Source organism: Athalia rosae, chromosome 4 (assembly GCF_917208135.1).
Source record: "Athalia rosae chromosome 4, iyAthRosa1.1, whole genome shotgun sequence".
NCBI lineage: Eukaryota > Metazoa > Arthropoda > Insecta > Hymenoptera > Athaliidae > Athalia > Athalia rosae.
The window spans coordinates 8,151,845-8,179,050 of record NC_064029.1 but is presented as its reverse complement, the minus strand read 5'-3'; the positions used below and the strand labels follow the sequence as shown (position 1 = coordinate 8,179,050).

General features: G+C 43.9%; 1 protein-coding gene across 1 annotated transcript; it reads left to right on the top strand.

Moving 5' to 3' along the window:
* The first annotated feature begins 14,716 nt into the window (after positions 1 to 14,716).
* LOC125500586 lies at positions 14,717 to 21,520 on the top strand. The gene is made up of 3 exons (XM_048653763.1): positions 14,717 to 14,795; positions 15,881 to 16,294; positions 20,137 to 21,520. The coding sequence occupies exons 1-3, from the start codon at positions 14,717 to 14,719 to the stop codon at positions 20,301 to 20,303; spliced, it is 660 nt and encodes a 219-aa protein (XP_048509720.1). The 3' UTR covers positions 20,304 to 21,520.
* Positions 21,521 to 27,206: the final 5,686 nt, after the last annotated feature.

Genomic DNA, 27,206 nt, shown 5'->3' with positions numbered 1-27,206 from the left:
AAAATCGACACGAACCACATCGCGACGCGACGCGCGCAAAATGCGAATCCGTGGGACACAGGTAGGGCACTGCACATTTACCTCGGCCGTGCAGCCCCAGCACCACGGTTAGTTGACTCGCGATAAAGCTGCTGCCGCGGCGGCATATTAAAATCGTATACTTCACCTATATGTGTAACGCGTTACGCGGATATAGGTGGTACGTAATGTTATAATACATTCGAAGGTATACGAAAGGTATAGTCCATTGTCCGTAACGGAGGGCAGCGGTGACCGTGCGCTGCGAATGGCGCCATGTGTGCAACGTGCTACGGATTTTTACTATCGCATATGGCCATCGTCACCTTTGTATCGCTTCGAGAATTCTTAACAGTTGCTAAACAATGAAACGGTCGAGAGTTGACGGCGATGAAAAATTTTTTTCAATCATCGCGAGTTATTCTTTTCCGCGGATCCGAGTCACCGTGCGAAAAATGTATACCGACACCGGAAATCGCGGATCACGCAGCCGGTACCAGCTGCCAAAAAAGCTCTACGTGCTTTCGAGTTACCCAACGACACCGATTCCACGTCGTTCGGGCTAATTAACCCCAGCGGACGCTCGAACCACGTTCGCGCGTCTTCGGACGAACTTGAGGAACGAAAAGGAGATGTCGAAGTGACGAACTGATCGTAGGCACGGATAAACTCTGGGCGACGCGGACCTCGCTCCTGGAAAAATTTCACCACGCGATTTGTCCTATAACCTGAGTTGATGAAGAGACTTATAGTCAGACGTTACATTATTCGTAGAAGCGCTATAATTTTAGCATTTGATACACAGCTGAGCCACACATGGCCTCAACTGAAATGCGTCAGATACAGCTTGACGGTACAGATATACGAACCCTCGTCCTTCATAGGCACGCCTGTGTGCTGCGTACGCGATACACGTACACTGGTAATCCACACATGTTGAAAGATATACGCGTATAGTGCAGACGAACGTTGCGTCGGCAGGGGGTGCGGGACCCCCGGGGCGATGCCCCCAGCTTTGGTCCGACCCCCGCCTCTCGCCTCTCCTTGCCCTTATACTCTCCTACTCACCGTCATTCCCTACTCTTCGAAAAACCCCGAGGGAGAGTATTAATAATTTAATACCACCGCCGGCTTTAATTCGTTAAAGTGAGGACGGTTACTCTTATAGGATGAAGCATGCCAACTCTTAAAACGGGACAATCAATTGCGAATCTGACGATCGCGAGGGGGAGAAGAGGGACACAAAGGTCATCAAAATTTTCTTCGATCGAAACTTTGGTATATTTTTTTGTTAGAAACAGTTGGATCGGCGATCATTCGTGACGTTGTTTTCTAGGAGATTCCAATTTTTGGTTTGTCTTTTTAGTCTGTTTTCCAAAATTGAGGACAAAGGGTAGAGTGAGTCTGCCTCTGGGGGTGCCGAATGGAAAGTAGAGTGTTCGGAAGAAGGTCGATAAGTTTTCGTCGTTGAAGAGCGCCGTTCGATTGATGGTTATTCGAAAAACGGATTGAGCGTTGTTTAGCGCTACCTAGGGGTGAAGTGTCGAGTTGTCGATATAGTCCGAGTTACTCCGTCGGTAAGACAGAACTAGGGCATGAACCCGGAACAGTTCAGGAACGTCGGTGAACATAGAGGGAGGAGGAGGAGGTAATCGAGACGGGGTCGCTATTTCAACCAGATCCATTCACGGCGCCCGCCTTATGCAATCTAATTTCCACCCCACTATACTACCTACGAACATTATTACACACATGCCGTAGTACAAGTTACACGAAAAACTATCTTCTTTAACCCAGTTTTTTATTCGCCAGACCAAAAATTACAATGACACAGGTTCCACAATTCGCTCCGATCGAAATATACTCGTTAGCATTGTACATACAATACAGCGGTATTTTTTTTTTGTCACATTGCAATTACCAGGACAGTCGGAATTGCCACGTGAGTCGGAGACTGCAGTTTTAAAAAATACCGAAAACACATCGCACATGCGGGATATGCAAGCTGCTACGTCGATGATTATGACTGTTACAGCAAATGTCATAATACACCCGGTTAGAAGTTGTGTAATAAAATACATGTAATGAGTACCGATAAACGAGGCGAAGCTATAACCGATATTACGCAACGCGTTTCAGACTTGCCCATGTGTATAAAAAGGACACAGATATCCACCTATGATGACCGATGAAAAAAAAAAATTCAATACAAATATCTCTGTGAAATTTATACTTGCGGATTCGATGCGAGGGTATCCAGACTTTTGCGTATTCGTATGCTCGACTTACCTGTAAGATAATTGAAAATTTTCATAATTAGACGATGCTGTTACGTGTGCAGTTTGCAGCGCAAAGGGGGAGGGCGGGGGGGAGGGGGATGTACGAAGGGGTATAGTCATACCGCGGGCTGTGTAATATTTTACCCCGCAGCGCGCATGTATGAATGCAAACACAGAAATACCAAAAGCATAGGAAATGAATGCTGCGAGCATATAAGCAAACAAGTGCGTTGGATATACCTATACACTTCTGAACAATGACACGTGATTTTGAAACTTGACACGAATAACATCATATGCGGAAAATATATAGTCCGATCCCGGACTAGAAACACATCGGATATAATCGAACTGAATCACCAACGGGAAGAGAACCTGGGCGATTTGCTTCGGTTTTCATGCATGCGTAATTATACGATATCGGAGGATGTGCAATCCTTACACTCGCAATCAGATATCAGTCGCGGCAGACTGTACGTCGTATGAAATTTCAATATCACATGTGCCAATGCCATTAGCGATCCATCGACGGTAATTAATATAGAATCAAGATTAGCGGAAGCACTCGAACGTCGGTGTGGAAAACAAAAAGATAAAATCGATAAAGAGAACTTTCCGAGGTGGTGTATTTTCATTTCATCCTTTTCATTTTAATTTCTCTGAAGAGTAAATAGACCCCATTAGCTTTCTGCGTGGGAGCGAATCTGCATTCATTTATATCTCTACACGCTTCACGACCAACGAAACGCGCGTGGGAGTTTCTAAGGGTGTTTTACTGGAGCTAGGGATGAAGAAACAACGTATGTGCGTACGTATCCAAAGTAACGGGAGGATGATAAAGGAAGAAAGATACGTTAGGGTGATTAAAAAAAAAAAACAATTCTTTACTTTCGGAACCAGGCTCAAAAGTTTCGTTCGGATGCCAGGATATGCCTCCTGAAGTATGAGCCCTTGAAATTAATTTTAAGAACCCTAATACACGTGTCACCGAAAGAGACGGTTCTTCGAACGAAGTTAACTACTCCTCATCCGAGATTCTATGATATCGTACGTAACGCAGAATTCCACCACCATTACGTTCCATATACACGAGCCGATGAAATCATGAAAGACACGTGTGTAAGTGTAACGTAAACTCCGTAATCTGTCCGGATTTAAAATATGCAAATTTATTTAAACCGCGCGCGATGTATACGTACGTATTATTTTAGGTATTGCACTGTATAAAAATCGTGTTCAAAGTGTTGACCCAATTACCTCGCGTACACACGCGCGGCTACAGGGTAATATTGTGTACGTATGTATGTATATCTTCGTAACGACAGGTCTGAATCTCTTTGGTAATTCGAAGCGACAGAAACTTACGATATACGTAACGCATCACTACTAGAAATACATCCGCGCATTGTTTCCAATGCTCTTTCAAATCAATGTCACACGAAAGCTATGCGATACGTACGCGGTGACTCATGTACGTACGTATAATGCACATATTTCACTCATACGTAATTGCATTAATTACTACACGTCGTGCAAAAATGAAAAAAATAAAACAAAACAAAAAAACAACGAAATGAATTACGAAATGGGTCCCTGCGATATGGAAGCTTCGAAAATATTTCGCCGTCAAAATCTGGACGAAATTGTTGGCGTATCAGTTGATGAAATGAAACGAAATGAAGTGAGGCAACAATCGGGGAGAATGTCTATTGAACGTTCTCTTTTCCCGCCTATTAATATCTATGGAGCCGGTTTAGTGAGTATATTACCAGGATATAACTCGACTCGATGTTACAATTGCCACGAATGTAGGTACCTATACGTACGTACACGGTATATCTATCCGAAGTATATAGCATCGCGACTCTAAACGAGATTATGAGCGTAATATGAGTATAATATAATAGGGCGAAGAGAATAGGAAGTTCTAGTATCAAAATTTAAGATTCCAGAGGGCGATAGTAATCTCTAGTTAGGAGAAGTTTGTTCGCGTAACAAACCGGTGAAAACTATACGTAAAGCTATAAAGGTAAGTGGGTATATCGAACAGCAACGAACCGAACGAAGAGATTTAAGAGTTTGGAAGGAAGCTGAATGCCAACTTCACCCACGCAGAGTTCGGTGTACATAATAAAAATAAACTTTGGAATCGAGCCATCCAACTTCATTTTACCTTACTTTTTATTTATTTATTTGGGTTTGTTTGTTCGATTCTTTCGTTTTTCTTTTCATCGAGACGTTACACCGGAACGAGTATAGGTTATCATGGGTGATAGTGTTTCAGGGTTTAGTACCGTTGGAACACTAAAACCATCGACGATGGTTAACTTCGAACTGTAACATGAATACGACAGAAATAATTTTCCTTTTTTCTCTCCAATGAACGCCTATAACGCGTAATGAATACGTTACAGGTATCGAGCTTTCTTGTTTTCCTATTTATTTGTCTCCTGACTGCAGCGTACAATGTGCAACGCGTACAGTGAAAGCTTTTGGGCGCGGCGCGGTTAATCTAGTTTTTAAGCTGTATACCCGCCAATCCACAAAGATTGCAGATCGGTGTGCAGCTCCGGTAGACGGGAAATCTAGACACACAATTGCAGTCAATTATCGGCGTTACATTGTACCGCGAAATAGATAAGCCGGACGCGAGATAAGACCGGTCTGCGGTCTGTTGAAATATTATGACGCGGCGTTGAAGAATGAAAAAGACAAGCTTTGTGTACGTGGGGTAGAGATTCGAGGGAAGGGAGTAAAAGTCGTCGGCTCTCTCGCCGCTTAATCTAATTCAAGTCTAGTTCGTTTGATCCAGCGTTTTCCTCGCCAAGCATTCCCGTCGAGTAGACGTAGACGTAGACGTGCACCCTGTAGTAGCTGCGGCACTTTTGCATCAAGACGGTGACCTAAAAACGGCGTCGCACCGGTGTCACGTTTTCGCGGTACCAGCGAGAAATCTCGCCACGAAAGTAAAAGAAAAACGTACTTATGCAGAATTATTTCTTCAGGACATTTTTTTCGTTCCACGGCCCTTTGCCATTTTTCAGTCTCATCTCGGGTCACAGATTCGACGTTGGCGTGTCGAAGGATTCACGGCACTCCGGGACGTATGATAATAACGAGGCCGGTATACACGAGCGATATATTTATGATAAAAACGTTCAGACAAAGCTCCGCGACGTTAAACTACCGGAGCTTAGTACATATCTCGTCGTCCTCAGCTGTGCGGTATAATAAGATGTCCCTGAGGTAATGCTGCAGGAAAACTATAAAAGAGACGTAGCTCCAACCTGACACAATTTTTCTCCCTAATACTCCCCCGCAGCTCCTCTTTATGCACCCCCTTCAGAGTTCACGGGTAGGTAAATACGCGAGGTAGACACACACACACACCTACGTCGGTACCACCGAAAAGATACGTTCTCCTTTCCTTTTATCTTTTCTCCGCCCTATTTCATTCGCATCGCGTTCTTCTCGTCATCCATTTTCTTCCCTCCGTTTTTCTCACATTTTCCGGTGAAAAGCGGAGAGAGAGAGAGAGGAAGTAGCGGGATAACGCCCGCATGTACGCTACTACTCAGACCGCGAGTAATGCATTTGTGTTTTTCCCCGCTCTGACGCGCATTTTTCCCTTTTTCTCTTTCATTCTTCTCCTCTCTATACCGAAAGAATCAACCTTGTAATATTTCGTGCTTCGGATGCGGAGCGCACTCGCCAATCCTGATCTTGCAAATTCTGTAACTTTTACAACAACGAAAGCGCTTCCTCGTGAAAGAAAAATGAAAAAAAAAAAGGAGAGTTGACTAAAGATGACAAAGAGAGAGAAAAAAAAAAGGAAATCTTTACAAAAAGGAAAATTCCGGCGAAGCTCTCTCACACGTGAATATCGTATGAGAAATAACGGGGAAAATATACATTCATCCCACGTACGTCGCTATTCGTCACCTGGAAATTGGCATGCTTGCAGCGACGTCACGCGTGCGGGATAGCTGCGGGCAAAAGGTAAAGAACTTTCTTATTTTCCTCCCGCACCTCCCGTAACTTTTCTACGATCCTCGTACACCCCGCTCCCAAATTTTTTTTTTGATAGGCACGCTCGGTGCACCGATAACATCGAGCGAATACGATCGGCGATAAAGTAATTGCACGGTGAATGTAGATCATCAACATCACCTATGCCTATCTTCCGTAGCCATGACGAATCCGCTTTGCAATTTATAGGAGCGATTATAGACAACGAGTATTCGGGTAGGGGTAACCCCCGAAGCTAATTGACATTCTTATCCGGTACGTTTAAAATGACCATTGACTTAAACGGGGTAAGAGGTGTTTCTCAGGTATTACGGAAGGGGGTCCTATACCGGTGCCCTCTGGGTCTCGGTTTTTTCAAACACGACGAGCGAATAATACAGGATACCGACAACGTGTTCCAACTAACGATATCGCGAACAATGACCACCGTTCACGTGTATCGTCGAAATCTCCCAGGGACGACGGACGTTGAGACGCTGCCGATGATGTTACTGGTAACGACTGCGGGCCGATCATCACGTTATCATTCTCGGAGACTACGAGCTTGCTGATCATTCGAGAATTTTTGCCCCTTATTGTTACCCAAGGGCATTCGTTGAGCACAAACTACATGCAAAGGTCTTCGAATTTCGAACATAATCGTATCGTGTATATATCCTATAATGGAAAATGACGATACTGCAATTGTAGGAAAAGATGAGTGGGAGGGTGTTCAACCTGTGACCCATTTCTTCCCGTCAGCTACGGATCAATTACATCCATTGTAATCCCCGCGGCACAAATCGTTAGTCCATAAGGCATCTCGCATGTCATGTGAAACCACGTTCTTCCCGTTGTCTCAGGATAAACCGCTTCAGGTGTATTCAAATCGATAGTTTAAATCAGTTTCCTCTTTCCGTCCCCTTCCCTGATTCGACGCTACGATTTTATACGATAGACGACGAGTATCGTAGACCCTGAGATTATTTCCGTGTTCCCGCCGACCTAAACTTGGCGAATGGACTGTACCCGCGCTGCGAATAAAGTACCACGAAGTACGTAGCGAACAACCGTCCTTTTTACACCAACAGTAAGATCGGGTGGTGGCATAAACCTACCTCCCTACCTACCTACCTACCGCGACCCGAGTACGCTTTTTGCATATTAAACGCGACGTTTCCGTTAAATCATCGTGACGACCTTAGAAGCACTTTGATATGGGAGTTTCAGAGAACCTGCGACGCGTCTGATATGTACGTGGGTGTTGAACTACTCGTGAGATGTAAACTATGTGCTCAATGAAATGTAACAAAGCATGAAGATTCCGATGGAACGCCGAGCCGCGCATGATATATTGGGTTAAAATGTTATTCCGTTTGAAAAGCGAGCCGTGGGTATACATATACGTATGCTTTGACTTTATGGACACGATCTGTCAAAATAAGGAACACAATACGCATATTGGAATATTTTAATATTCCCGTCAAGCTACTCGTCGGTATCCCGATCCCCCCCCCCCCCCGATCTCTAGGTACCATCATCTTGCAATTCCGCCGGTCTGACATTGCGTAATTATGAAAGCAAGGCCTCGCTAGCTAGCGTGACTCAATGAAGCTCCCAATATACCTCGTCAATGGCTTTTATATAGCGAGTCTTCAGCCTCTTTTGAAACGTCAGATGCAAGCATAAAGCGAGGGTCGCATACAGTCCCGTAATATGCACCGTCGGTTTCGTCGTATTCGCTATACGAGAATAATTACCGGAGGAGCATCATCGTGCGGCATCGCGAAGCCCGACTATTCAGGACCGTGTAGTCCACATGCGCGCACACCTAACTTTCATCGGTAGCACATCGGTGTGTCGAACCTTTTCTCGGTCACATTTAACCGCTGAAATTCCATCGTTCTCATCCCCCGTGTATATTCGTGCACCGCATTATAATCGCAATGAATGCAATATTGCGAGAAACGTACCTCAATCGCGTTGCTCTCCATGTGGATCATGAGAGCCGCTAACCAGTACAATACAACGATGGTATAACCCACCGCATAGAAAACGTATGGTAGCTTATCGTATACTTTTCTTGAGTAATTTCCAAGCTCCGGAGAACCAGTTTGTACTCTTCGTCGAATGGTTTCTGACCGTTGTCCCTCGGGGCGCGAACCCTCGCTTCATTTGCGTACACGTACGGTTAGTACACTGGAAGAGTAGCGCAGCCCCCCCCCCGACAAAAGGTTCGGAGAGGCGAGAACGAGGCGAGGGTAGGTAAGTGTAGCTGGACCGAGAACCGGGTGAGGGGAGGAACTTCAGCGACGGAGAGCGCAAATCTCGAAAACGCGTCGATGATGCGAAACAGTTCGCGGACTGGACGTAATTCGAGTGTAGCGTTAGGAAAAGTGCGAAAGAAATTGGGTGGAATGCCGAATGAATGGCTGGGCAAAGGATACGCGATTTACTCGGTTCGCGTAAACGAAAGAGTTGTGAAGTTGCCAAACGTGTTATCTTAACGCTATACGGTAACGGAGCAACCGCTGCAACTGTACGTCAAGTTGTAATTCTGTGCGGTCTATATAATACGTATGTCGTACCGCGATGGCAAATTGTGAGGGAAAATCAAGTTTGGAGACGAAAGCTACCGCCGCTGCCGCTGCTCGCGGTGCGGTGCGGTGAATATAGTCAGTCAGTCAGTTAGTCAGTCAGTCAGCAATTCAGCGAAAGAGCAATTGGAACACCTTTCGCCGAGCAGTTCGTACGTACGTATAATATGTATGTCGAAACTGTTATTTCGTGATCGCGTATAGTTTGCGTAATACCAAACTACCCAGCAGACATCGCTTTGTCGCGTCGCGACTGTATATTTCCAACCGTTTAATCGGACATTATTTTTTCAGAACGGCGCCTCTAACGAATTGGAGAAATTTAAGGAACTTCTTCTCGCACGGTATTCGCGCGTGGGTGCGATGATGAAATTTGCCTGATTTTTCTACGAGTCTAACGTCGGAAGAGGGGCGAAAGCGTTTGCAAAAACGAGCTTCATACGGAGCTGCGTTTATCACCGGGAGGTCTTCCAACTTCGTGGATCCACGGAACCTCGAGGGGTTGTTCGACGCGTAATTTGACAGGCGAACCGATTTTCTAACCAGATTGGTAGGTCCTTCGGGCTACCGACGACTAACCGGAACTGAACGTGGTTGTTCGCCGCTCGGTGTTCCATACCAAACACTATATGCCTAGAGTCGGAGCGCGGGATCGTCAGAAATTTCATTTGAGAGGGAATACGTGACGGTAAGCCAAATGACGTCGCACAGAAATGTAGCAACCGCTGAACAGATCGCGCTTGAATGAATTTATTCGGTTTGTTTTTTTCCTTTTCCCTTTTTTTTTTTTTTTTTTATCACTCAAGTTATATTTCAGAAGGATACACTTTTTTCTCTCCTTCCACCGGAGCTTTGCTCCGCGGCTCCTATCTGACTCGCTTTATTTTCTCTCCTCCTCTCGCTATTTTACTCATTTTCATTTTTTCTCTTCTTTGTGGCGACATTACCTCCCTAATGGCCGAGTCTTTCGTTCTGATGGCGGATCAAGATTAGTAAACGGAAAAACGTTTCATCATTTCGGATTCGTTGTGCGCTCTGCGGAAGACTCGCTTTTTTTTCGCTCTTCTATGGAATTATCCGTTCGACCGGCTGAGCGGACGTTGACTCTCGTCATTTTTACGTTCGGATAAAAACCGAAGTACAAAAAATATTTGACAAAAAAACTGCATAAACCGTTATCGCGCAAACCGTCTTCGAAATCTTATTTTTCAGAAATCAAAGACCGAAAAATTGTTCAACTTTCACCGGTTCTTCGCGTCTAATTATTCATTCCAACGCTACTGTAATAAACGAAGGGGTTCCCGGTGTTTTAAGTTTAGCAATATTTCACCGTTCATTTAGCAGTTCCGCGCTCATAATTGCCGCGAATTAGCGTGGATCGCGGCAGCTGAAGCGTTGCAGATCGTGAGGAATAATGAGCCAGACCGTGGCTTGGAAATATTAAACGGCTATCGCTGGGGTTATTATCGGTCTTAGATCTGTGAGAGACCCAACGGCGAGTCTAACGAGGCGACGAATTTGCGCACGATGAAGATCAGCCGGTTATGTGGAAGTGCACGCTGATGATAACGTTCTACGCGTATACAGATGTAATAACGCGAGCGATTCCGCGCGAGCCTTGACTTACTTTTACCGCGCACTATCGCTGGCGTACATAGCTTTTGACCCGAAACTCTCCTCTACGCGAGTCCGAGTACGGTTTTAACGCGAAAAATAAACAAAAAAAAAAAACAAAAAAAAAAAAAACAAATTGGTTAAACTTTTAATTCGGAGATGTTCGCATTCCCAGTCTGGTATTCGATTACACACGTTCCGTACGTATAGGTGTATATATGTATGTATGTATAATACGCGAATTCGATGTTTGTACATATCGCGGCGATACACCTACTTTCGTTCGGCGGAATATAATTAATATTGGGGACGATCGCGAAAGGTGTAACGACGATTCTTCGACGATCGTATAGAGCCCGGGGCATCGATTGTGGGCCGCTATTAGTGCCGATGCATGACACAATTTCTGGGTCATTAAAGCGTTGCTCTATTACGTCAAAGTGAAACCAACAATATTGTATAATATCAGCAAGGCCGCGTTACCCTATCTCCTCGTGGCCGCCATGCAGCACCGAGCTTTCACCGCGTCCTCGCTTCGCCGGTACCTAGTCAAACACGTATTATCTAGGTGTAGTACGTAGCCGCCGCCGGAGTGATTGGTTCGCAGCTAGATACCTACGTGTAGGTATGGGTATGATCGTAAGTTAGCCTTGATCGCCCCTCGTCGGACCTTGAACGTAAAACGTTACACTCCGACTTTTTCTGTATATTCCATATTTATAATGCTCGAAAAAAGGATATCAATTCTGTATATCTATTCGCGTGTAATATATATGCGTGCAAAATTTTATGCGGACTCGAGATCGAGTCACGAACCATTCGGTACACGTACAACGTATACACTAACGATGTTTCTGCCGATTTGAAAAAAAAAAAAAGAAAAAATAATATTCATAGAAAAAAAAAACCTCCAAGGTACGCCACCGCTACCGTTACCGCACGATACGTACAAAGAAAAGGTGAAAAAAGTTACATTCAAAGCAGTATACTTGAGCACCTACGACATCGGAATACCTATGGTACAGTCGTAGAGCTAGGTTTCGCCCGAATCAAGGTTCCTTAGCTCTCGGTCAAGCGGAAGTTGGTATTTTTTTTTATCGTCACGACGGGTCACGCAACCGTTAACTACTTATTAGGTCCTTGTTCACATGTATTCGACGATTGCGACCTCGCTTCGTTCATTTTCAATGGCGCGAAGAACGAGAAAAATTATTCACTTCCACCAACCAGATGCCGCGGTGGTATATACGTGAAATTTCAAGGCGTTCGTGACTTTATCCAGACATAATCCTGCAGTCCTCAAAACTATCAAGACCAGATATGCCGATTAGTTAGATTTTACTTGAATCAGAATTGTTTCAAGAGTGTAAGAAGAAGAAGGCCAAAGATATCGGCATGGTCCAGATCGATTAATTCGTCCGATTCGTGAGCTGTATAGGTCATAAATCGGCAAGGACCAGGATCAGGAGGGGTATAAATATTTAATCGTCATCTTTACGTATAAGTCGAACGTTGCGGACGCTGATTCGACGGAGATTCATTAGCCACTTCGCCGGGCGTCCGTGGCTATAAATTCGCGCGAGTTTTTATCCCGACTGCAATTTCGCGTTACAAATTTCAATTAGAGAATACCGCGATCCCGCTGCGCGGGCGAGCTTCGATGAAAAAATATGGGATTCGAGGGCTCGAGTTGTTCGTTATCACCGACTGTAGTACCGAAGGTAGAAGCAGAAGAGGCCTGGCCGCGAGACTCGCGAGTGGAAAACCGTAAGATCGATCGAGGCATGCGGGTGACGGCGGGAGCTCCGACAGAACCGTTGAATAATGTTACCCACGTGTGCACGAGGCCCTTGAGACTCTTGATTAATTATTAAATAAACGGGCATCAACCACGGATCGGTTGTGCTCGCTATTCCGCACTTGTAATTTGGCGGACTGTCAAAATTACCGACGAGAACAACAAACTTACATATACTCATTCGCGATATATTCGCGCTTCGTTCAGAACAACTCCGCGACGCGCCAACTTTTTTTTATTTTTCGAACAGTGCCTCTAGCCCGCCGAACCTTTTCGTTGATGAAAGGTATGACGTGGATCAAAACTAGGGCAAGGATGATTTTTTTCCTTTTTTTTTTTTTGTTTTTTTAGAAGATTTATGCAACGGGATCGAATAAATACGTCGGACCATCCGAAGACGTGTGCGATACCCACGCTTCTGTATTTTTACCATCGCAAAGATGACGTTGACTACGGTTGGATTATAGCAACAGCCTGAAGTGATGGTTTTTTACAAGAAGTTATTGGACGCCAGATTGCCCAATGATTATTCTCTACGCCAAATCATGTGATGTAATTGTCACGAACGCGGGCATATCCCCATCGAAACACTCGTGTGAGAGCACTACTTGCTGCTCGACTCGACGGTCACGATAAGGGTAGATATATTCGGTGGAACTTGTAGTTGCGGAAAGACCAACGCGGACGCATTTAACAATAAACAGCTCTTCACTTATCGTTGGACGTTTATATTTTCCTATGACCTTCAAACCGTCGGGGTTAGTCGCACCTCGCGAATCGGAATTATAACACTCCCTAGCAAGTGGTTTGACCCCACACCGCCCGTACGTACGTACACCGCGCGGCAATAACAATCTGCTCTTCCTTTGATTATTACCTCGGCCGTGCGTTGATTTTTTTATTGTTAGCGAAGGCCGGTAACGCCGTACCTCGTGCACTCGTTCAGTCGTCGTGCAGTTTACAAACGAAGTAGGCGTGATGAAAAAAAATTATACATCTTTTTTTCTCTTTTTGTTTCCGAAGCGTGTACATCTTCCTCTGCCGTTGAATGTGCGGAATGAAGCTCACGCCGCTGCAAGCACCGCCTTTCGTTCGCAGTCAAAGGATTCGTTTCGATTTTTTTCATTTCGAGAATTCCACAAAGCCTTTTCCCGGGATTTACCATCAGATACCCCCGTCAGCTAGTCGCTGCTTCGTACGTTCGAGGCAATGTTTTTTTTTTTTTTTTTTTTTTCTTCTTTTCCAAATAAAGCCTCGCGCCCAACTTTTGGCCGCGTTGAATACCCCACTAATTTCTACCGCCTATGCAACCCGGCAGACTCGGCTGAAACACCATCCATACCTTGTAACGTGGTACAGGAGAACGTGAATGCGCACGCAACTGATGGTATTACATGTTTCGGACAGGATTTTGGTGGCTGAAAAAACTTCGCCGAACAGTCAATGCGGCTATACCGCTGCCGCTCCATTGATACAAACCCCGTCCATTCAGGTTTCTTTCTTCTTCCCGTTTGTTTGTTTGTTTTTTTTGTTTTTTTGTTTTTTTTCGTACAAAAATCTCTCAAAGCAAATATACGGAACATTCACGCGTCGATGCGCTTATCATTGATACGCCCGCGACCATAACCGGGTGAGCCACAGTTTGCCTAATCACCCTAATGGAGTTTCGAGGGTGAAAAGAGCACTAAATAACCAAAGAGTCTAACTGGTCGTGTAAAAAATACGCGTCAATAATCAGGGAATTTTGCGATTGTATGTAAAATTCTTCGGAAAGATTTTAGAAAAAAAAAAAATGTCAGCAAAATTACGGTTCACGGGACGGAGGAAACTTGGCCTTCTCTCTATTGGGGTAGTTTACAGCGGGCAGAAATGGACGAGGAAGTCCGGCGATCGGAGTCTTATAGACCGCTGACCATAAACCGACGGAGAAAGTTTGTGTTGCGGATATAAAAAGCGGGTTGGTAACTACGGTATATATCCAACTTGTAATCCGGCTAAGCTCAAAGAAAGATGCTTTCTACAGGAAACCTATAAACCCCGGGAAAACTGAGCGCTACGCGTGGATGACATTGTGAAAAATTTCCAGAAAATGACCGCGTCCGTCGATCAAAAAATACTCAAGCATTCGCACCGCGGTGGACGAGAAAGCCCCGAATCTTCGTTGTACTTTTATCTGTAACTTATCCGGCGGCTACCCTGCGGTCGATATAAAATCCCTAGCTGATCATCACGTCGAAAACTTTGTTAGGATGCTCGATTCAGCAATTCTCCCTCCGGAATTAAACACGCACGGTTAGACTATCGAGAACGTGATCAACAATGAAAATCTGTGAGACTCTAAAAAGGCGGTTGACGTAATTTTAGCAAAGGATTTGATGACACGAGCGAGAAGCCCGACGAAGATGATTGCTTCGAACGACTTGACCCGGTTAAACGTACCCGCTGATCCCAAATTTGTACAGCCGTTGTTCGATATCAATGGTAATAAAAATTGTCACGTGACCAGAAAATGATCCCGTGTATTGAGGTCGCGCGTAATCTCGATACAACCGCGAAAAACACACGCTGTAAAACCTAGCCGAAAAATTGCCATACTCCACTTATACTTACTCGTAAAAGAAAATCTGGTGGCACGTTCCGTTACGTGGTGCAAAAAATACAATACGATATTTTGTAAACGTTAGATATTACCTAACGCGTATGCCGTAAGATTGCAACGTACGCATCAGCTGTCACGCACAAACAGCTGACCGGATTATATACCGCGTAACGTAAGAGCGCGAAAAGAATTCATTTATCGAGAAATAGCATACACGTACGTAAACGAGAGCGTTGTACATAAATCGATATACGTGGTCGAAGTATTTGAAATTTTTATCATCACAGGCATTGAATTAGCGAGGAAATTAAATCGAGCCAGTAACTTACTTGTGTTCTGTGATTTCCTTCTCCGGTATCCCGAATATCTCCAGTTCGTCAACGTGGAAGTTTCGATGTCATTGAAATTTAGTTACCGACTTGTAGGGTTTTTGGTATAATTGCGTACGATGAAATTATTTACACTGAAACGCACGTTTGGCATTTGTCGACAGAAAAAAATGATGAAAAGAAAAATAAAAAGACAAAAAAAAAAAAAAAAAAAAATGGAAAGAAAAAGAAAAAAGATTCTTCAGTCCACTCGAAAAATCATCGGGACCGCACGACGAGTCGTTTAAGTGACAACCGATCGAGTCTTACTTGAATTGTGAGCGAAGCCGATCTCGTAGGAGTAAACAATCCGCTTCACCGATGATCGAACGGAACACAAGATTGTAAATCACCAGGGTCGTCGCGAATCCGGTTCTCCTGTATTATACATATGTATGTATTTCTGCTCGGAACTCTGGACGTTCGTCGTGCCGTTAGCAAACGGCTTTCGAAGGTTGATCAACAAATTGGCGCAGCTTGTATCGTCGTCGCATCGGTAACTCGATTGACGCTCCGGAATGGTTCAACGATCGATTAACAGTCTGCACAGGTATTCATTATTCTACTATTTTCACACGGTCCACCGACCTTTGTTCTAGCCACGAAATACCGTGCAACGATCGAAGAAACGCCTCGCGTTACACTGTACCATCGATTGCGAGAGAAACACGTCAACGAGTGTTACCCGGCACGTGGCAAGACGTCGCGTGTTACTTCCGACCGCGACGAAAGAAACTACCGTCTCGGTGTCCAAGACAAGACTGCCTCGGCGAAAGCCTGTCCGCTGTCAGCCGGGTCGCGTGCTAAGAGGTTGGGAACTACGCCCACGTCACCCGGCACCGGCACCTTCTTCCTGCTGCTGTACACCGCTACCCGTCGTCGTCTCCACCTCAGAGTCGTCTACTACGGGCAACGCGAACGTCGGGATCAACCGGCGACAGCGAGAGGAACTCGACGATGCACTCGATGCGCTGACCGGTGCGGAGCATCGATCAAACGAGGCGACGATAAGCGTGAGTAAATTCGACGATAAATATTCAACGCTAGACGCGTTTGCGAAGGTTGCTAATAAGGTTGCGTTATGTATTCCAAAGTCTTTTCGACCATGTAGGTACATAAAACGTCGCGAAACGCTACGATTTTACTACTCGTTGCGAGTACTATATGCAGCAAAACGACGAGCGTAACCCGAAGCATTTTGATTTTGTTTTTGTCGAATGTCGTATTTGTTTTTCTATTGATTAGTTGAATTCAAGGCGATTTGCGTAGAAGCGAAAGCCGGAGTCGCGAATTCGTTCTCGGGACTTGATACTAAGTTTTTTTTTTCTCTCTGCTCTCGATGAGATACATAAGGTCAAGGAAACAACGAACCGCTGATTTTTGTCTTCTTTTATGCTACGTTAGAATATACGAAATCGTATGTTTTATACACCTATACCGTAAGAATCTCAGGAAAGTGAACAACATAGGGAACGCATGAGCGCGAGAGAGAGCTTATGGAAGTTCCGTGAGTGCGAGACAGACAGACTGCCTGCCCCTCCGTTGCCTTCGAGTCCCCACTCCGCCAAATTGTAAACAGACCATCGCTAGAGCTGTGATCTAAGTAAGCGCGTTCGGGTTGAGAGTGTTTTTCTCTCACAATTGATAAAACAAAAACCATTAGCATAAATATGATTGACTTTGTTCCTTTAAATATTAAAAAATTTTCAAAGAAGTTCCCAATTCAAAATGAAGGTTTTCTCATGAAAATATAATTTTTTTTTTGTCAATGTAAATGTATTTAAATCTTTGATGATTCTAATTACAATTATTAATACTTATTATTCTTGATATCACAGACTTTTTTTATTGATTTTCTTCAAACAGGCTATCACAGCTCTAGCGATGGTCTGTTTACAATTTGGCGGAGTGGGGACTCAAAGACAACGGAGGGGCAGGCAGTCTGTCTGTCTCGTACTCACGGAACTTCCATAAGCTCTCTCTCGCGCTCATGCGTTCCCTATGTTGTTCACTTTCCTGAGATTCTTACGGTATATTCTATGCATATCCATAACATCACCTGTGCGCCTGCCTATGTGCATCAAAACAGAACCGTTGTTTGTTATTGTTCTACTCTGCGGACATTCTGTCCACAAGAAATGTGCGATTTATTTACAGAAGAATTTTTCGCGCAAGAATCCGATGGTAAAGTTTGAGTTCGGCTTGTGTTACGATATTCGACCGAGCACGGTCAGTATTTTGTTTGACGAGCAAGGGCGTTGAAGTCAGAGTGGGTTCGTTGTGAAGAAGAAGTCGGTTTTCACGTGCGAGCTATGTGGCCATTGAAGACCTCTTCGCAGATAAGCGTCAGAACCGATTAGAACGTTAATTGTTAGGTCAACGTCAACGAAGCAATAACAAAGTTTGTTTTCCTTTGCTATCACATCGTATATTATACCTAATAGACATGATTATTTTCAGTCAATTAAAAATCGATTTCAAAAAATTAGGGTACGCGTTTTTAATATCCGGTAACGATCGATGTTAAAATGATATTCAAAGATCGCGTCAACCATAAAAAATGCTTTTGTATAATTATCTACGATATTATTTCTGGACATAAGTAGATATAAACGTATGCCAGTGTACGTGTAACAAGCAATTCGAAAAGCAGTAAACAACGACGATGACGTAATGTTTTTAACAAAAAAAATTAATACAATAATTGAAGTGACCAGATAGAATCCGAAAGTCGATATCAACGTACTACCAGATACAACTGACCTGCAATGGATTCCGGAAAAAGTAATTCACGGTAGGTATAGGAATATAAAAATCATATAGTTTACACCATTGAAAAATCGAAAGTCAGAGTTCGTGACGGCCGTAAGTCATCGAGGTTCGAAAAAGTCGAGAATAAATTATTCGTTTCGGAGGATTATTGATTATCATGCGTTGGTCTATTATTATTATTAGGTACCCATATAGGATTTGAATAACGTTTCGTGAATAAGTAATCAACATTTGGGGTCCTTATCGAGGTTCTCATCACAAGTCTGATTATAGAACGCACGATAACGATCCAAAATTATTTCGTTCGTACGTTCCACATTATACCGCTGACGAATCATACCTAATACTTCCTGCAAAGACGAGAGCCATTGGGGAAACATAAAATGTTTGTTTTTTTTTCAACGACAGTGCAAAAAATAAGCAGAGCTAACAGATTACATCTTTTTGACATTCGATCAACGAAGGTTTCGATAAAAAAAAAAATTTGTTCTTCCAAAACTGACATTACAAATGACTCGGACGTGCAGGTACGAGGGGTTAGCCAACTCTCTCGAGAAACGGGTACGTACTATTTTACGAGTTTCTCTACTCTTTCAAATACGACGGTAAGAGTGTACAATGTCGAAATTGTTGTACGACGTATAATTAGGCATTTAAAACACGTCGAAGAATCGAGCCTGAAGGTGGCTGCACACCGAACGATCGGCCGTGTGGATAGACCTTGATGTTCTACGACGTTGTATTACCGTTATACCTGGTCAGCTGACCGACCTGTTTGTAAACCTGAAATGTTCCCGACAACAACGACGCTTTACAGCCAAACGGTGGGTACAATAAGCCGATCGAACCTCGAAGAGATAATATACAATACATACCTGGAGGCACGTACGAAGTTTTAGCGTCGTCGCGGACAAGAATAATTAGCAAATTCAGGCTACTCGGCTGATTATCTGACGAAATTTAGGACGGCCGCGTCGCACTGGTGAGTCGAGTAAAGAATAAAAAAAAACTTCGTTCCTGACTCGACCGACTGAATAAATTTGATTTTTGCTCGCAGTTTTATCGCGATTGTTGGTTAACAGGGACGGGCATTCCGGTATGACCGTATGACAGTTACCGCGTTTGATTCCACTTATCCGTTAGCTCGACTCCATTTCCGGCCGGGTAGGCGAGAGATATAAAATTCGTTTGCAGCGGTACACAGGGAACCCTTTACAACAAACATTTACACTCAACGAAACGGCAGCAGCTGTGCAACGATAGCTCCGCGGTTCCGAAATTTCTTTTTTTTTTTTTTCGCTATTGCAATCGCGATCCGAAAAGAAATCCATTTTCACCGCCCTCGACGTTCCAGCTTACCTGGAACGGAAAAGAGGAACGGTAATATCAATAACCTGCATATGCAGGGGTTTTGAAAAAATGCAAATCTCGCCTCATTTGCATTCAACTGAAAATAGCGCCATTCTCTGTTTTCGACACTAATCATATCCAGCCTCCGGAGGACCCAGATAAATTATGCTTCGCTTCAATTTTCGGGGCGGAAAGTAAACTTTCGGACGTGTCGCGAGATCGATGAGTGCACGGGTGGTGAAATTAATCGAAGTATTTTTCACGCGTATATGCGATCGCGCGGGGAGGATATATCACTGGGATGACAGGAGGAGGAAAAGGGATTCGACAACCCGATGATTTCAAGGTCTCGTAGGTAACGAAATCGACCGCGGCGATATACGTTCACCGGGATGACTAGCCGAGATAATCTCTCGACGGTGCCTAGCCACCGTGTTCGGTTGATAGAAAGACGAGAAAAAAGCATAGAGAGAAAAACAGCTACTTGAAATATTCAACAGCCAGCTCGCTCCGTGCGAGCGTTCTCTGAAAAGGAAAGACGGAAATGTTTGCCCAACTACATGGATATATACATACGACAGTTTTACTGGTCAACTAAAAGCGGTGACCAGTGCAGCTCGGTGACTGACTATTAGCTACGGCAGTTCATCAACTTGGCACTGCAGCTGCGGCATAATACCGGGGAGCCGCATGAAACATTCATTTATTTGGTTTTTTCCTTTCTATGTTTCAGGCGGAGCTTTTCATACGAACGAGTATACCTATTTTCTGTGTTTCGTGTTCTGCGAACGTCCTGCGAGGGGATCAAAGGATCTTTGGATGTGGACGTTGAATCGTTACGGGCGAGAGAATCCAGGAAATTTGGGAGAAGGACGTTGCCGTCACCCGTTCGTATACTGATGCAAGTATTATAGGGTTAATTTGAAAAAAAAAAAAAAAAAACATAGAAACAGGTAAGCATGCGAGCACCGAACTCACACAGCCCCTCGATTATGCGGATGGATCCGTCCGCGGAAGAGTCCGAAGATGTGCTCCGGAATCTGCACGTGTTACAAGGCTATCAAAATTCAGTTAAAACCTCCGGAGTCGCCGGCGAGAACAAGTTCAAGTTCGACGAGCGGATGTGACGGTCCGCGTCGTAAAGATATGGAAAAAGATTTATATGTATATATATATATATGGGAGCGGTTAGGACCTAAGGGTCACCAGAGGTCGCAAGCCACGTGTTAGAAAGTAAAAGAAAAATGGAAAACGGTAACGATCTCGAATGCAAAAACTAAAATTACTTGGGTATTCCACATAAAAATGTGGTTGGCGTACAAATAACATAAATATGTATAGATATACCGTTTGGGCCTGTTTTAACGGGTTAGAAATCACGTCTGATTCAATGATGTAACTACAAGAGAGAAAAATTCATTTTTTGAAGGCCAGTGCAGCGACCAGCTCCCGATTTCATAAGATTATCTAACCGATGGCGATGTACCTATTCGATGGTCGGTCGGGTGAATAGACGAGGAACGATGATGGTATAATAACGTTTCATCGGACCCTGGTTTGTAACCTCGCCGATGTTATAATAGAAAAGTTGTTGTAGCTGCCGCTCAAAGTCACGCAATGCGTTCGCGTTCGGTCATAGAAAGGAATAACTCGCGTGAACGCTGGACGTGTGCTCGGCGCTTAAAAGAGGTATAGAAAGTTGCGTAACTTTACACCCAAGCTCAAAGGGAGAGGAAACTTTCTCGTGACTGTCACTCGACGTGGTATTCTGTGTAATAATGTGCTCCGGGCTCCAACGGACCGAGCTTGGGTACAGCACTGCTGCTGTGGTGTGTTCACCGTACCCACTCTCGTTTGTACGGTACTTCGGCGACGACTATGCTGCAAAACTTCAACTCCCAGTCTTCGCTGTATAGTCGGCGGTACGTACGTTACATTGACCTGGACTGCAGGACTCGCGGAGCCCCTGCGGTAGACGCCGGGCAATCGTACGAATAGCCAGAGATTTATGTATCTGATGTGGTATGAGGGGATAGTCACGGATTGATCATTATTGGTACTGCTATTATCATTTTGCGAGATGAAGGTACGTTCGTTTTTCCAAGGCAATCCGATAAGTAGCGAATTTTTAAAAATATTTGCTTCCTACTTCGATTCGGGATACGTAGGTATCCTTGGATAAATCGTTTAAACCTTAAACGGAGTTGAATAGAATTCTCGCGTCCTATTCGAAGGATAACCCTCGTTACAATTCCTATCATTTTTTCAATTCTCGTTGTGAGAAGAATTCCGCAACTATAGCAACGATTCTCGTGCAAAAAAACCATGTTCACTCTAATCTTTGAAAGAACGTTCCCTTGGTATCTCCGGGGTTCGCGTCAGTGCCAAATTTTTAATCGAATTGCTGGATACCTTGAACAGCTACGCGGAAGCCTTATGGACTGGCGTCAAGTGCTCGGGTGAGATGAGGAGTGAGCGGACAAGGTATACGAACTATAAAGTGTCATCGACGTCTCCGACTAGACCATATAGATAAGTATACCACCTATACAAACTCGGAGTACAAGGCGAGGCCGGTCGCGCGACTATGAAAATCACCTATTTTTATCCTTCGGATATATCTAACCTTCTTCGAAATCGATTCGATCATCTAAACTCGTCCATTCAACAACTCACGCAGTTCGCATAGGTCGACTTTGGCGAGAATCTGAGCAAGTTTGACGGATTCGTCACAACTATCGAGGAAACGTTGAGTTGAATCGCGGAGTCGGTTCACGGTTTGGATTGTTTCGTATCAAACAGAGTAGATTCGGTCGGCCAACCCGTCCAAGCACGTTCAGTCAGTCCTATAGGACAAGATCTACTAGCAATTCTCATCTATCAATGTCACACTATATGTATAGGACTCACGACCAGATGCGCCACGTTTCGCATTACAATTCCTAGTTAAATGCAATTCGACTCCCTTAAGCGAACAAAATTTTCATATGATGGAAATTAAGTGCTCCAAAGTGTAAGGATATTATCGTGCAATTATAGAATACTCGTGATGTCAAACGGAAGGATAAAGTCGTAGGAGGGATTTCGACTACACAGCATAAGCATGAGAATATCGAAACAGTACGAAGAGGGCATTTTCATCAAATTGCTAGTTTTAGTCACAAATGAAAAGTGGGAATGCATCGGGTATCGTCGTTTACACCGGGTCGGTGTTTGAAACATTCGGACTGTTCCACGATCACTGTTATCGAGTAGATTCCGTTCGAATTACGCTTGACATTTGAGATTCACATAATGAACGGCCGGAGCCATGAAATCAAACGTTCATTCAATGCCGCATCCTTGGCCAAGCGAGTGCGTTCAACCGTATATTAAATTATGTACATTTTATATGATTCGCTGATAATTCACGGAAACACTGGTAGTTATTTAGACAAACGTTGACTCCGAAACCTGCTCGTGTCGCCAGCTGAGAATTAGCATAAACTTTCAAAAAAGCTGAAACGAATAATACGATTCGATTGTTCGTTTCTCATTACCACTGTACACATACGATCTCCTCAAGCTAATAACCATCGAAGCTCGCCGCCAAATTACACGACGTCCAAATTACTCGAGATCACTTGGCACCTGACTAATTAACGACGTCACGTGCAACAGCGTCGCGAGGTCACGGTTGAAGATATTGTTCTAGTTAACTTGGATCACGTAAGGCGAAATAGAAAACTGACAGTCGATAATTATAACCCAGAAACTAGCGCCTGTGGATTTCCATCAAGGAGTGCTATGGGTCGGAATATTTTTCGGTAACAATTATCGAGGCTGGTCTTCGGAGCAAGTGCACGCGCTCTTGAAAATTTCGGTTACAGTTTGATCGATAAACGATCGAAACGTTATATCTCGTATATCTGATCATCGACGACTCCGGGTCCGGCCCACGTAGTGACAGCTCTTCATTATCAAATAATTATCGAAGGCCTTCGATCAATTACTACGGGAGTTTGCAACACGTATTATACGCTGGCCGCAGTTTACTGTACTTAGCGTGTTGTGTTAGTCAATAGTTTCACGCAGAAGACTATTTGCCCGTCCCGTATAATAAAGCGTATGGATGTATAGGTTATTTGCCCAACTTACGTAATAACGGTATGTTGGTCAAGGCAATTGGGTTATGTGGTATGGACCAAACTGTTTCACCAGAAGCTTGCATATAATACCGCTCCACGAGTTATATATAGGTATAATGACTGAAAAATTTTGTTCATGCACGAGTTACCACATTTTATCCCCAGATTTTTCCATAATTTGCCAATTAGAGGGAGATTTCCGCAATTGCGCGAACGATATAATGACGACGCGACGAGTGATCGTGATTTCCATGGAGCGCGATGACCGTGCGCACGACAGCCGCTCCGCAAGCTTTGGCCGAATTTATAGGTCAAAAACTTGGCGTGAAACATTCCGAAGGGGTAATTTATTTTTTTCCTGTTACAACGAATCTTGTTTGGACGGTGGATCGCCGAGAAAAAATGGAATCTATCAATCGAATTACGAATTAGAAGTATTCGCTTTGATTTCGCGCCATAACGAAGGTCACTCTATATCGACCTTTTCCTCCCTCCCTTATATTTCCGCAACTCGTTTCGATCGACGAAATTTCGTCAGAGAATTCGTAATATCGCGTTACTTCGATCCGGATATATCCGCGTTGCAGGGGGATATCGCTTAATTGAATATGATTGGAACAATTCTGCCGGAAAATGAATTGAAAAGTGATGGAAAAATGAGGAAAGAAAAAACGGCGTATTTCATTCCGCTGAAAATGATCGGTGGTCGGAAATATAACGCGGACAAAACAATCGCCGTGCTATTTTACGAGTATCCGTTATAACAAAATGCATCGATCGTGACACCGTGTAATAATAGAACCTGGGATTCCACCAGGCGATTATATTTCTTCTCGAAAGTGTGGAATATAAATTTTATTTCTGACGTCTGTACATACAACAGATAAACATCGTAACAAGTTTTGTAAAACTTGTATAAAAACTGAAAAGAATTGCGATAACGTTTAATATTCGCGAAACTGTTCGGAAATCGATGAAATCTGAATAAGATTCAGTTTTAATAGGTAACCAAAAAACCGAACGACGCAAGCGGAGCCGGAAAAAAAGTGCGCTCAACTAACCAGTGCGAGTCCGAACTCGCGGGTTACCGAATTAGCTTATCCTCATGATCCGAATTCATTCAGATCTAACGAAAGATATATTCTGCAACAAATTTGTCCAGAGAGTGCGTCTGTCTTTGCCTGAATATTTTTTCTTTCTCGCGATAATGACTACGCATGCGAAACGTTATTAAAAATCACCTCTAACTCGAATCAGTTCCTATAGAGGAGGCGATCTATTCGCTCGTAATGAAAATTTGTGTATCCGTTGTGCCGCACATTGCAGCATTTGGACGCATTTACGTCGATCCACGTATAATACAGGCGAGTTTTTCGGCAACGTGGAACGCGATCGCGACGCAAAGAACGGTTATAAAGCGACACGAAAATAAACTTGGCGCCTCATGGCGTTTAAAAATGACCGAAAACGAGGCTCGGAGAACGAGCGTACCAGATGGCAGGGTTTACTTATCGGCCATGGAAGCTCTTTGAAAAAAAAAATACTCAACTTTCAGATAAACCTATGTACACACGGGCAGCGGGAGTTGCACATGGATCACGATTAGACGCGGACGCGGACGATCGCTGGCCGACGATGGACTTTTACCTGACAACGGCGCACATTCGCGAGTAGCTCTCGTGCGATCCGATACTACACCAGATGACGTCCTCCGAATTATAATCGCGTCTCGTTAACGCCGATAATTATGATAATATTATCGTGCGAATCAATTTCAACCCCGCGCGCGCGAGGCGAGTCTGCGGCGCAAATGGACGCTCGCGCGCTTACGTACGTGCACAGATGTGTGTATACCTACAAATATATAAACACGTCTGATCGTATGGTATATAGTGGGCACAATTGTTTCGCCCCTTGTAAATATGAAGAATCTATGTCCACATTGATATCGTCGCAATATATACGTTCGTTTGTTCGTCCGTTCGAATGGGATGGTCGACAATTTTTATGGTTCCGTTCACTAGCTCCGTAGAGGTCTTAAGTCAATGACCCGTCGTAATTCTGTGCATTATATATATAGTGCAGCGTGTATGCACCTATGTCTATATCTATATGGTCACGTACCACATCGCATCCAAGCGTTTACAAGTGTTCGGGTACGCATACGATATGTGTATATTCTTAAGGCATGTTCACGTGGATTACGAATGGGGTATATTTCGTATCCCCGGTAGTTAATTGCTCGTAGGACGAAGCGTCGCTGAGATATTTTTACGATAGTCGAAAATCAATCGTTATGAAAAATTTCAAAGGCGTCGTTGAACCGGTCGCTGTTTCGTGTGCAGTGGGTTCGATTATCATCGACTCTGTTGATGGAATCTTCACATAAAATTATTCGACTCGTCGAAAACCGAAAACCGTTCGACTTTCGTAACGTCGTTGGTGGAAAAAAAAGAGAAAATTTTGTTTGCCGCAGCGCGTATGGTAATGGTATAATAAATGCATATCAAATTATGCGGGATAAAATAAAAGTTATGTGCCATGTGCAATCTGAAACGTCCGGAGTATGAATCACGGGAAAAGAAGTTGAAACATTCAGCGCCTGTAGGACAAATAAAAATTGATAAGGTCAGAGCTTTCCGATTCGAAATCTCAACCGACTTCTGTTTGGATTGTTGCATTTTTCATTCACCGTTCGTTTCGAACGATTGTTGACTTTCTTTTGTCGGTTCGAGCCTCCGATGTAAATTTTTTTGTTCACAGTGACACGTGAGAGAACGTTAATCAACGTCGCGTTACGTTATCGAGGAGGCAATCTCCCGGAGCTCGTCATCATCTGAAAATATACTTGAACTTGCACTTGAAGAAAGGAGGCGGTCGCGCGGTTCCATTCGTAGTTATGCGTCATTGTGCCAAAGTGTCACGTGTTGTCGTCGTCAAGAAGATACCTGAGAGCAAAAGTTTGCAGCGTCGTTGCCACTCGACGTATTCAACTTCCGTTGGTATGTCGTCAGCAATTCGAAACGTGATTATGCAAATCTAATGCATTCGTCAACATTTTGAAGCACAGATATTTCTCGGTATTTACAGGGGGTTATTCGCGTAGGTACCTCATGACTCGTAACAGAGATCTGATTCAAGTTGGGAATTGAAACGGGGAAGAGTCACTTGGTAATGAATTGAACGAAACCAATTTGAATTCGTTTATCTAGATCTGTCTGGTGATAACGCGACGATTAATCATCGGTGTAACGGTGAGCTGTGACGGTGAGCTAAGTTCGTGAGAAAAGAATAACAATAAACATAAACAACTCCTCTTGTCAAATCGCGAACGTCAAAACTTGGTTCTCAGTATCTACGATATCTACACCGTAGGTACTGCACGTTCGGATAAATCGACCGAAAACTGTTGCAGCGTTTCGGAGTAGCGACAGGTGACAATGGATGATGAAATGTCGGACAAGATTCTTGACATAAAAGTTCGACTGAAATAGATGAAAATTTACATTCAAATTGGATACAACTTTCCTGCGATAACGTAGGGCTTTCGGTGGGGGGTTTTTCGAATTTTAAAAACACCGACACGATATCGATTATGAACTGGTTGTTTTTTTTAATCTTCGCAATTATTTGGCGATGAATTTGTTCGTTCCTAAGGTCCAATGGTATCTTTGAT

Coding starts and splice junctions, on each gene's coding strand:
- LOC125500586 (XM_048653763.1), top strand. CDS start 14,717: ATGATTGCTTCGAACGACTTGACCCGGTTAAACGTACCCGCTGATCCC. Junction 14,796..15,880: donor GCCGTTGTTCGATATCAATG/GTAATAAAAATT, acceptor CCTTTGTTCTAG/CCACGAAATACCGTGCAACG. Junction 16,295..20,136: donor CAAACGAGGCGACGATAAGC/GTGAGTAAATTC, acceptor TCTATGTTTCAG/GCGGAGCTTTTCATACGAAC.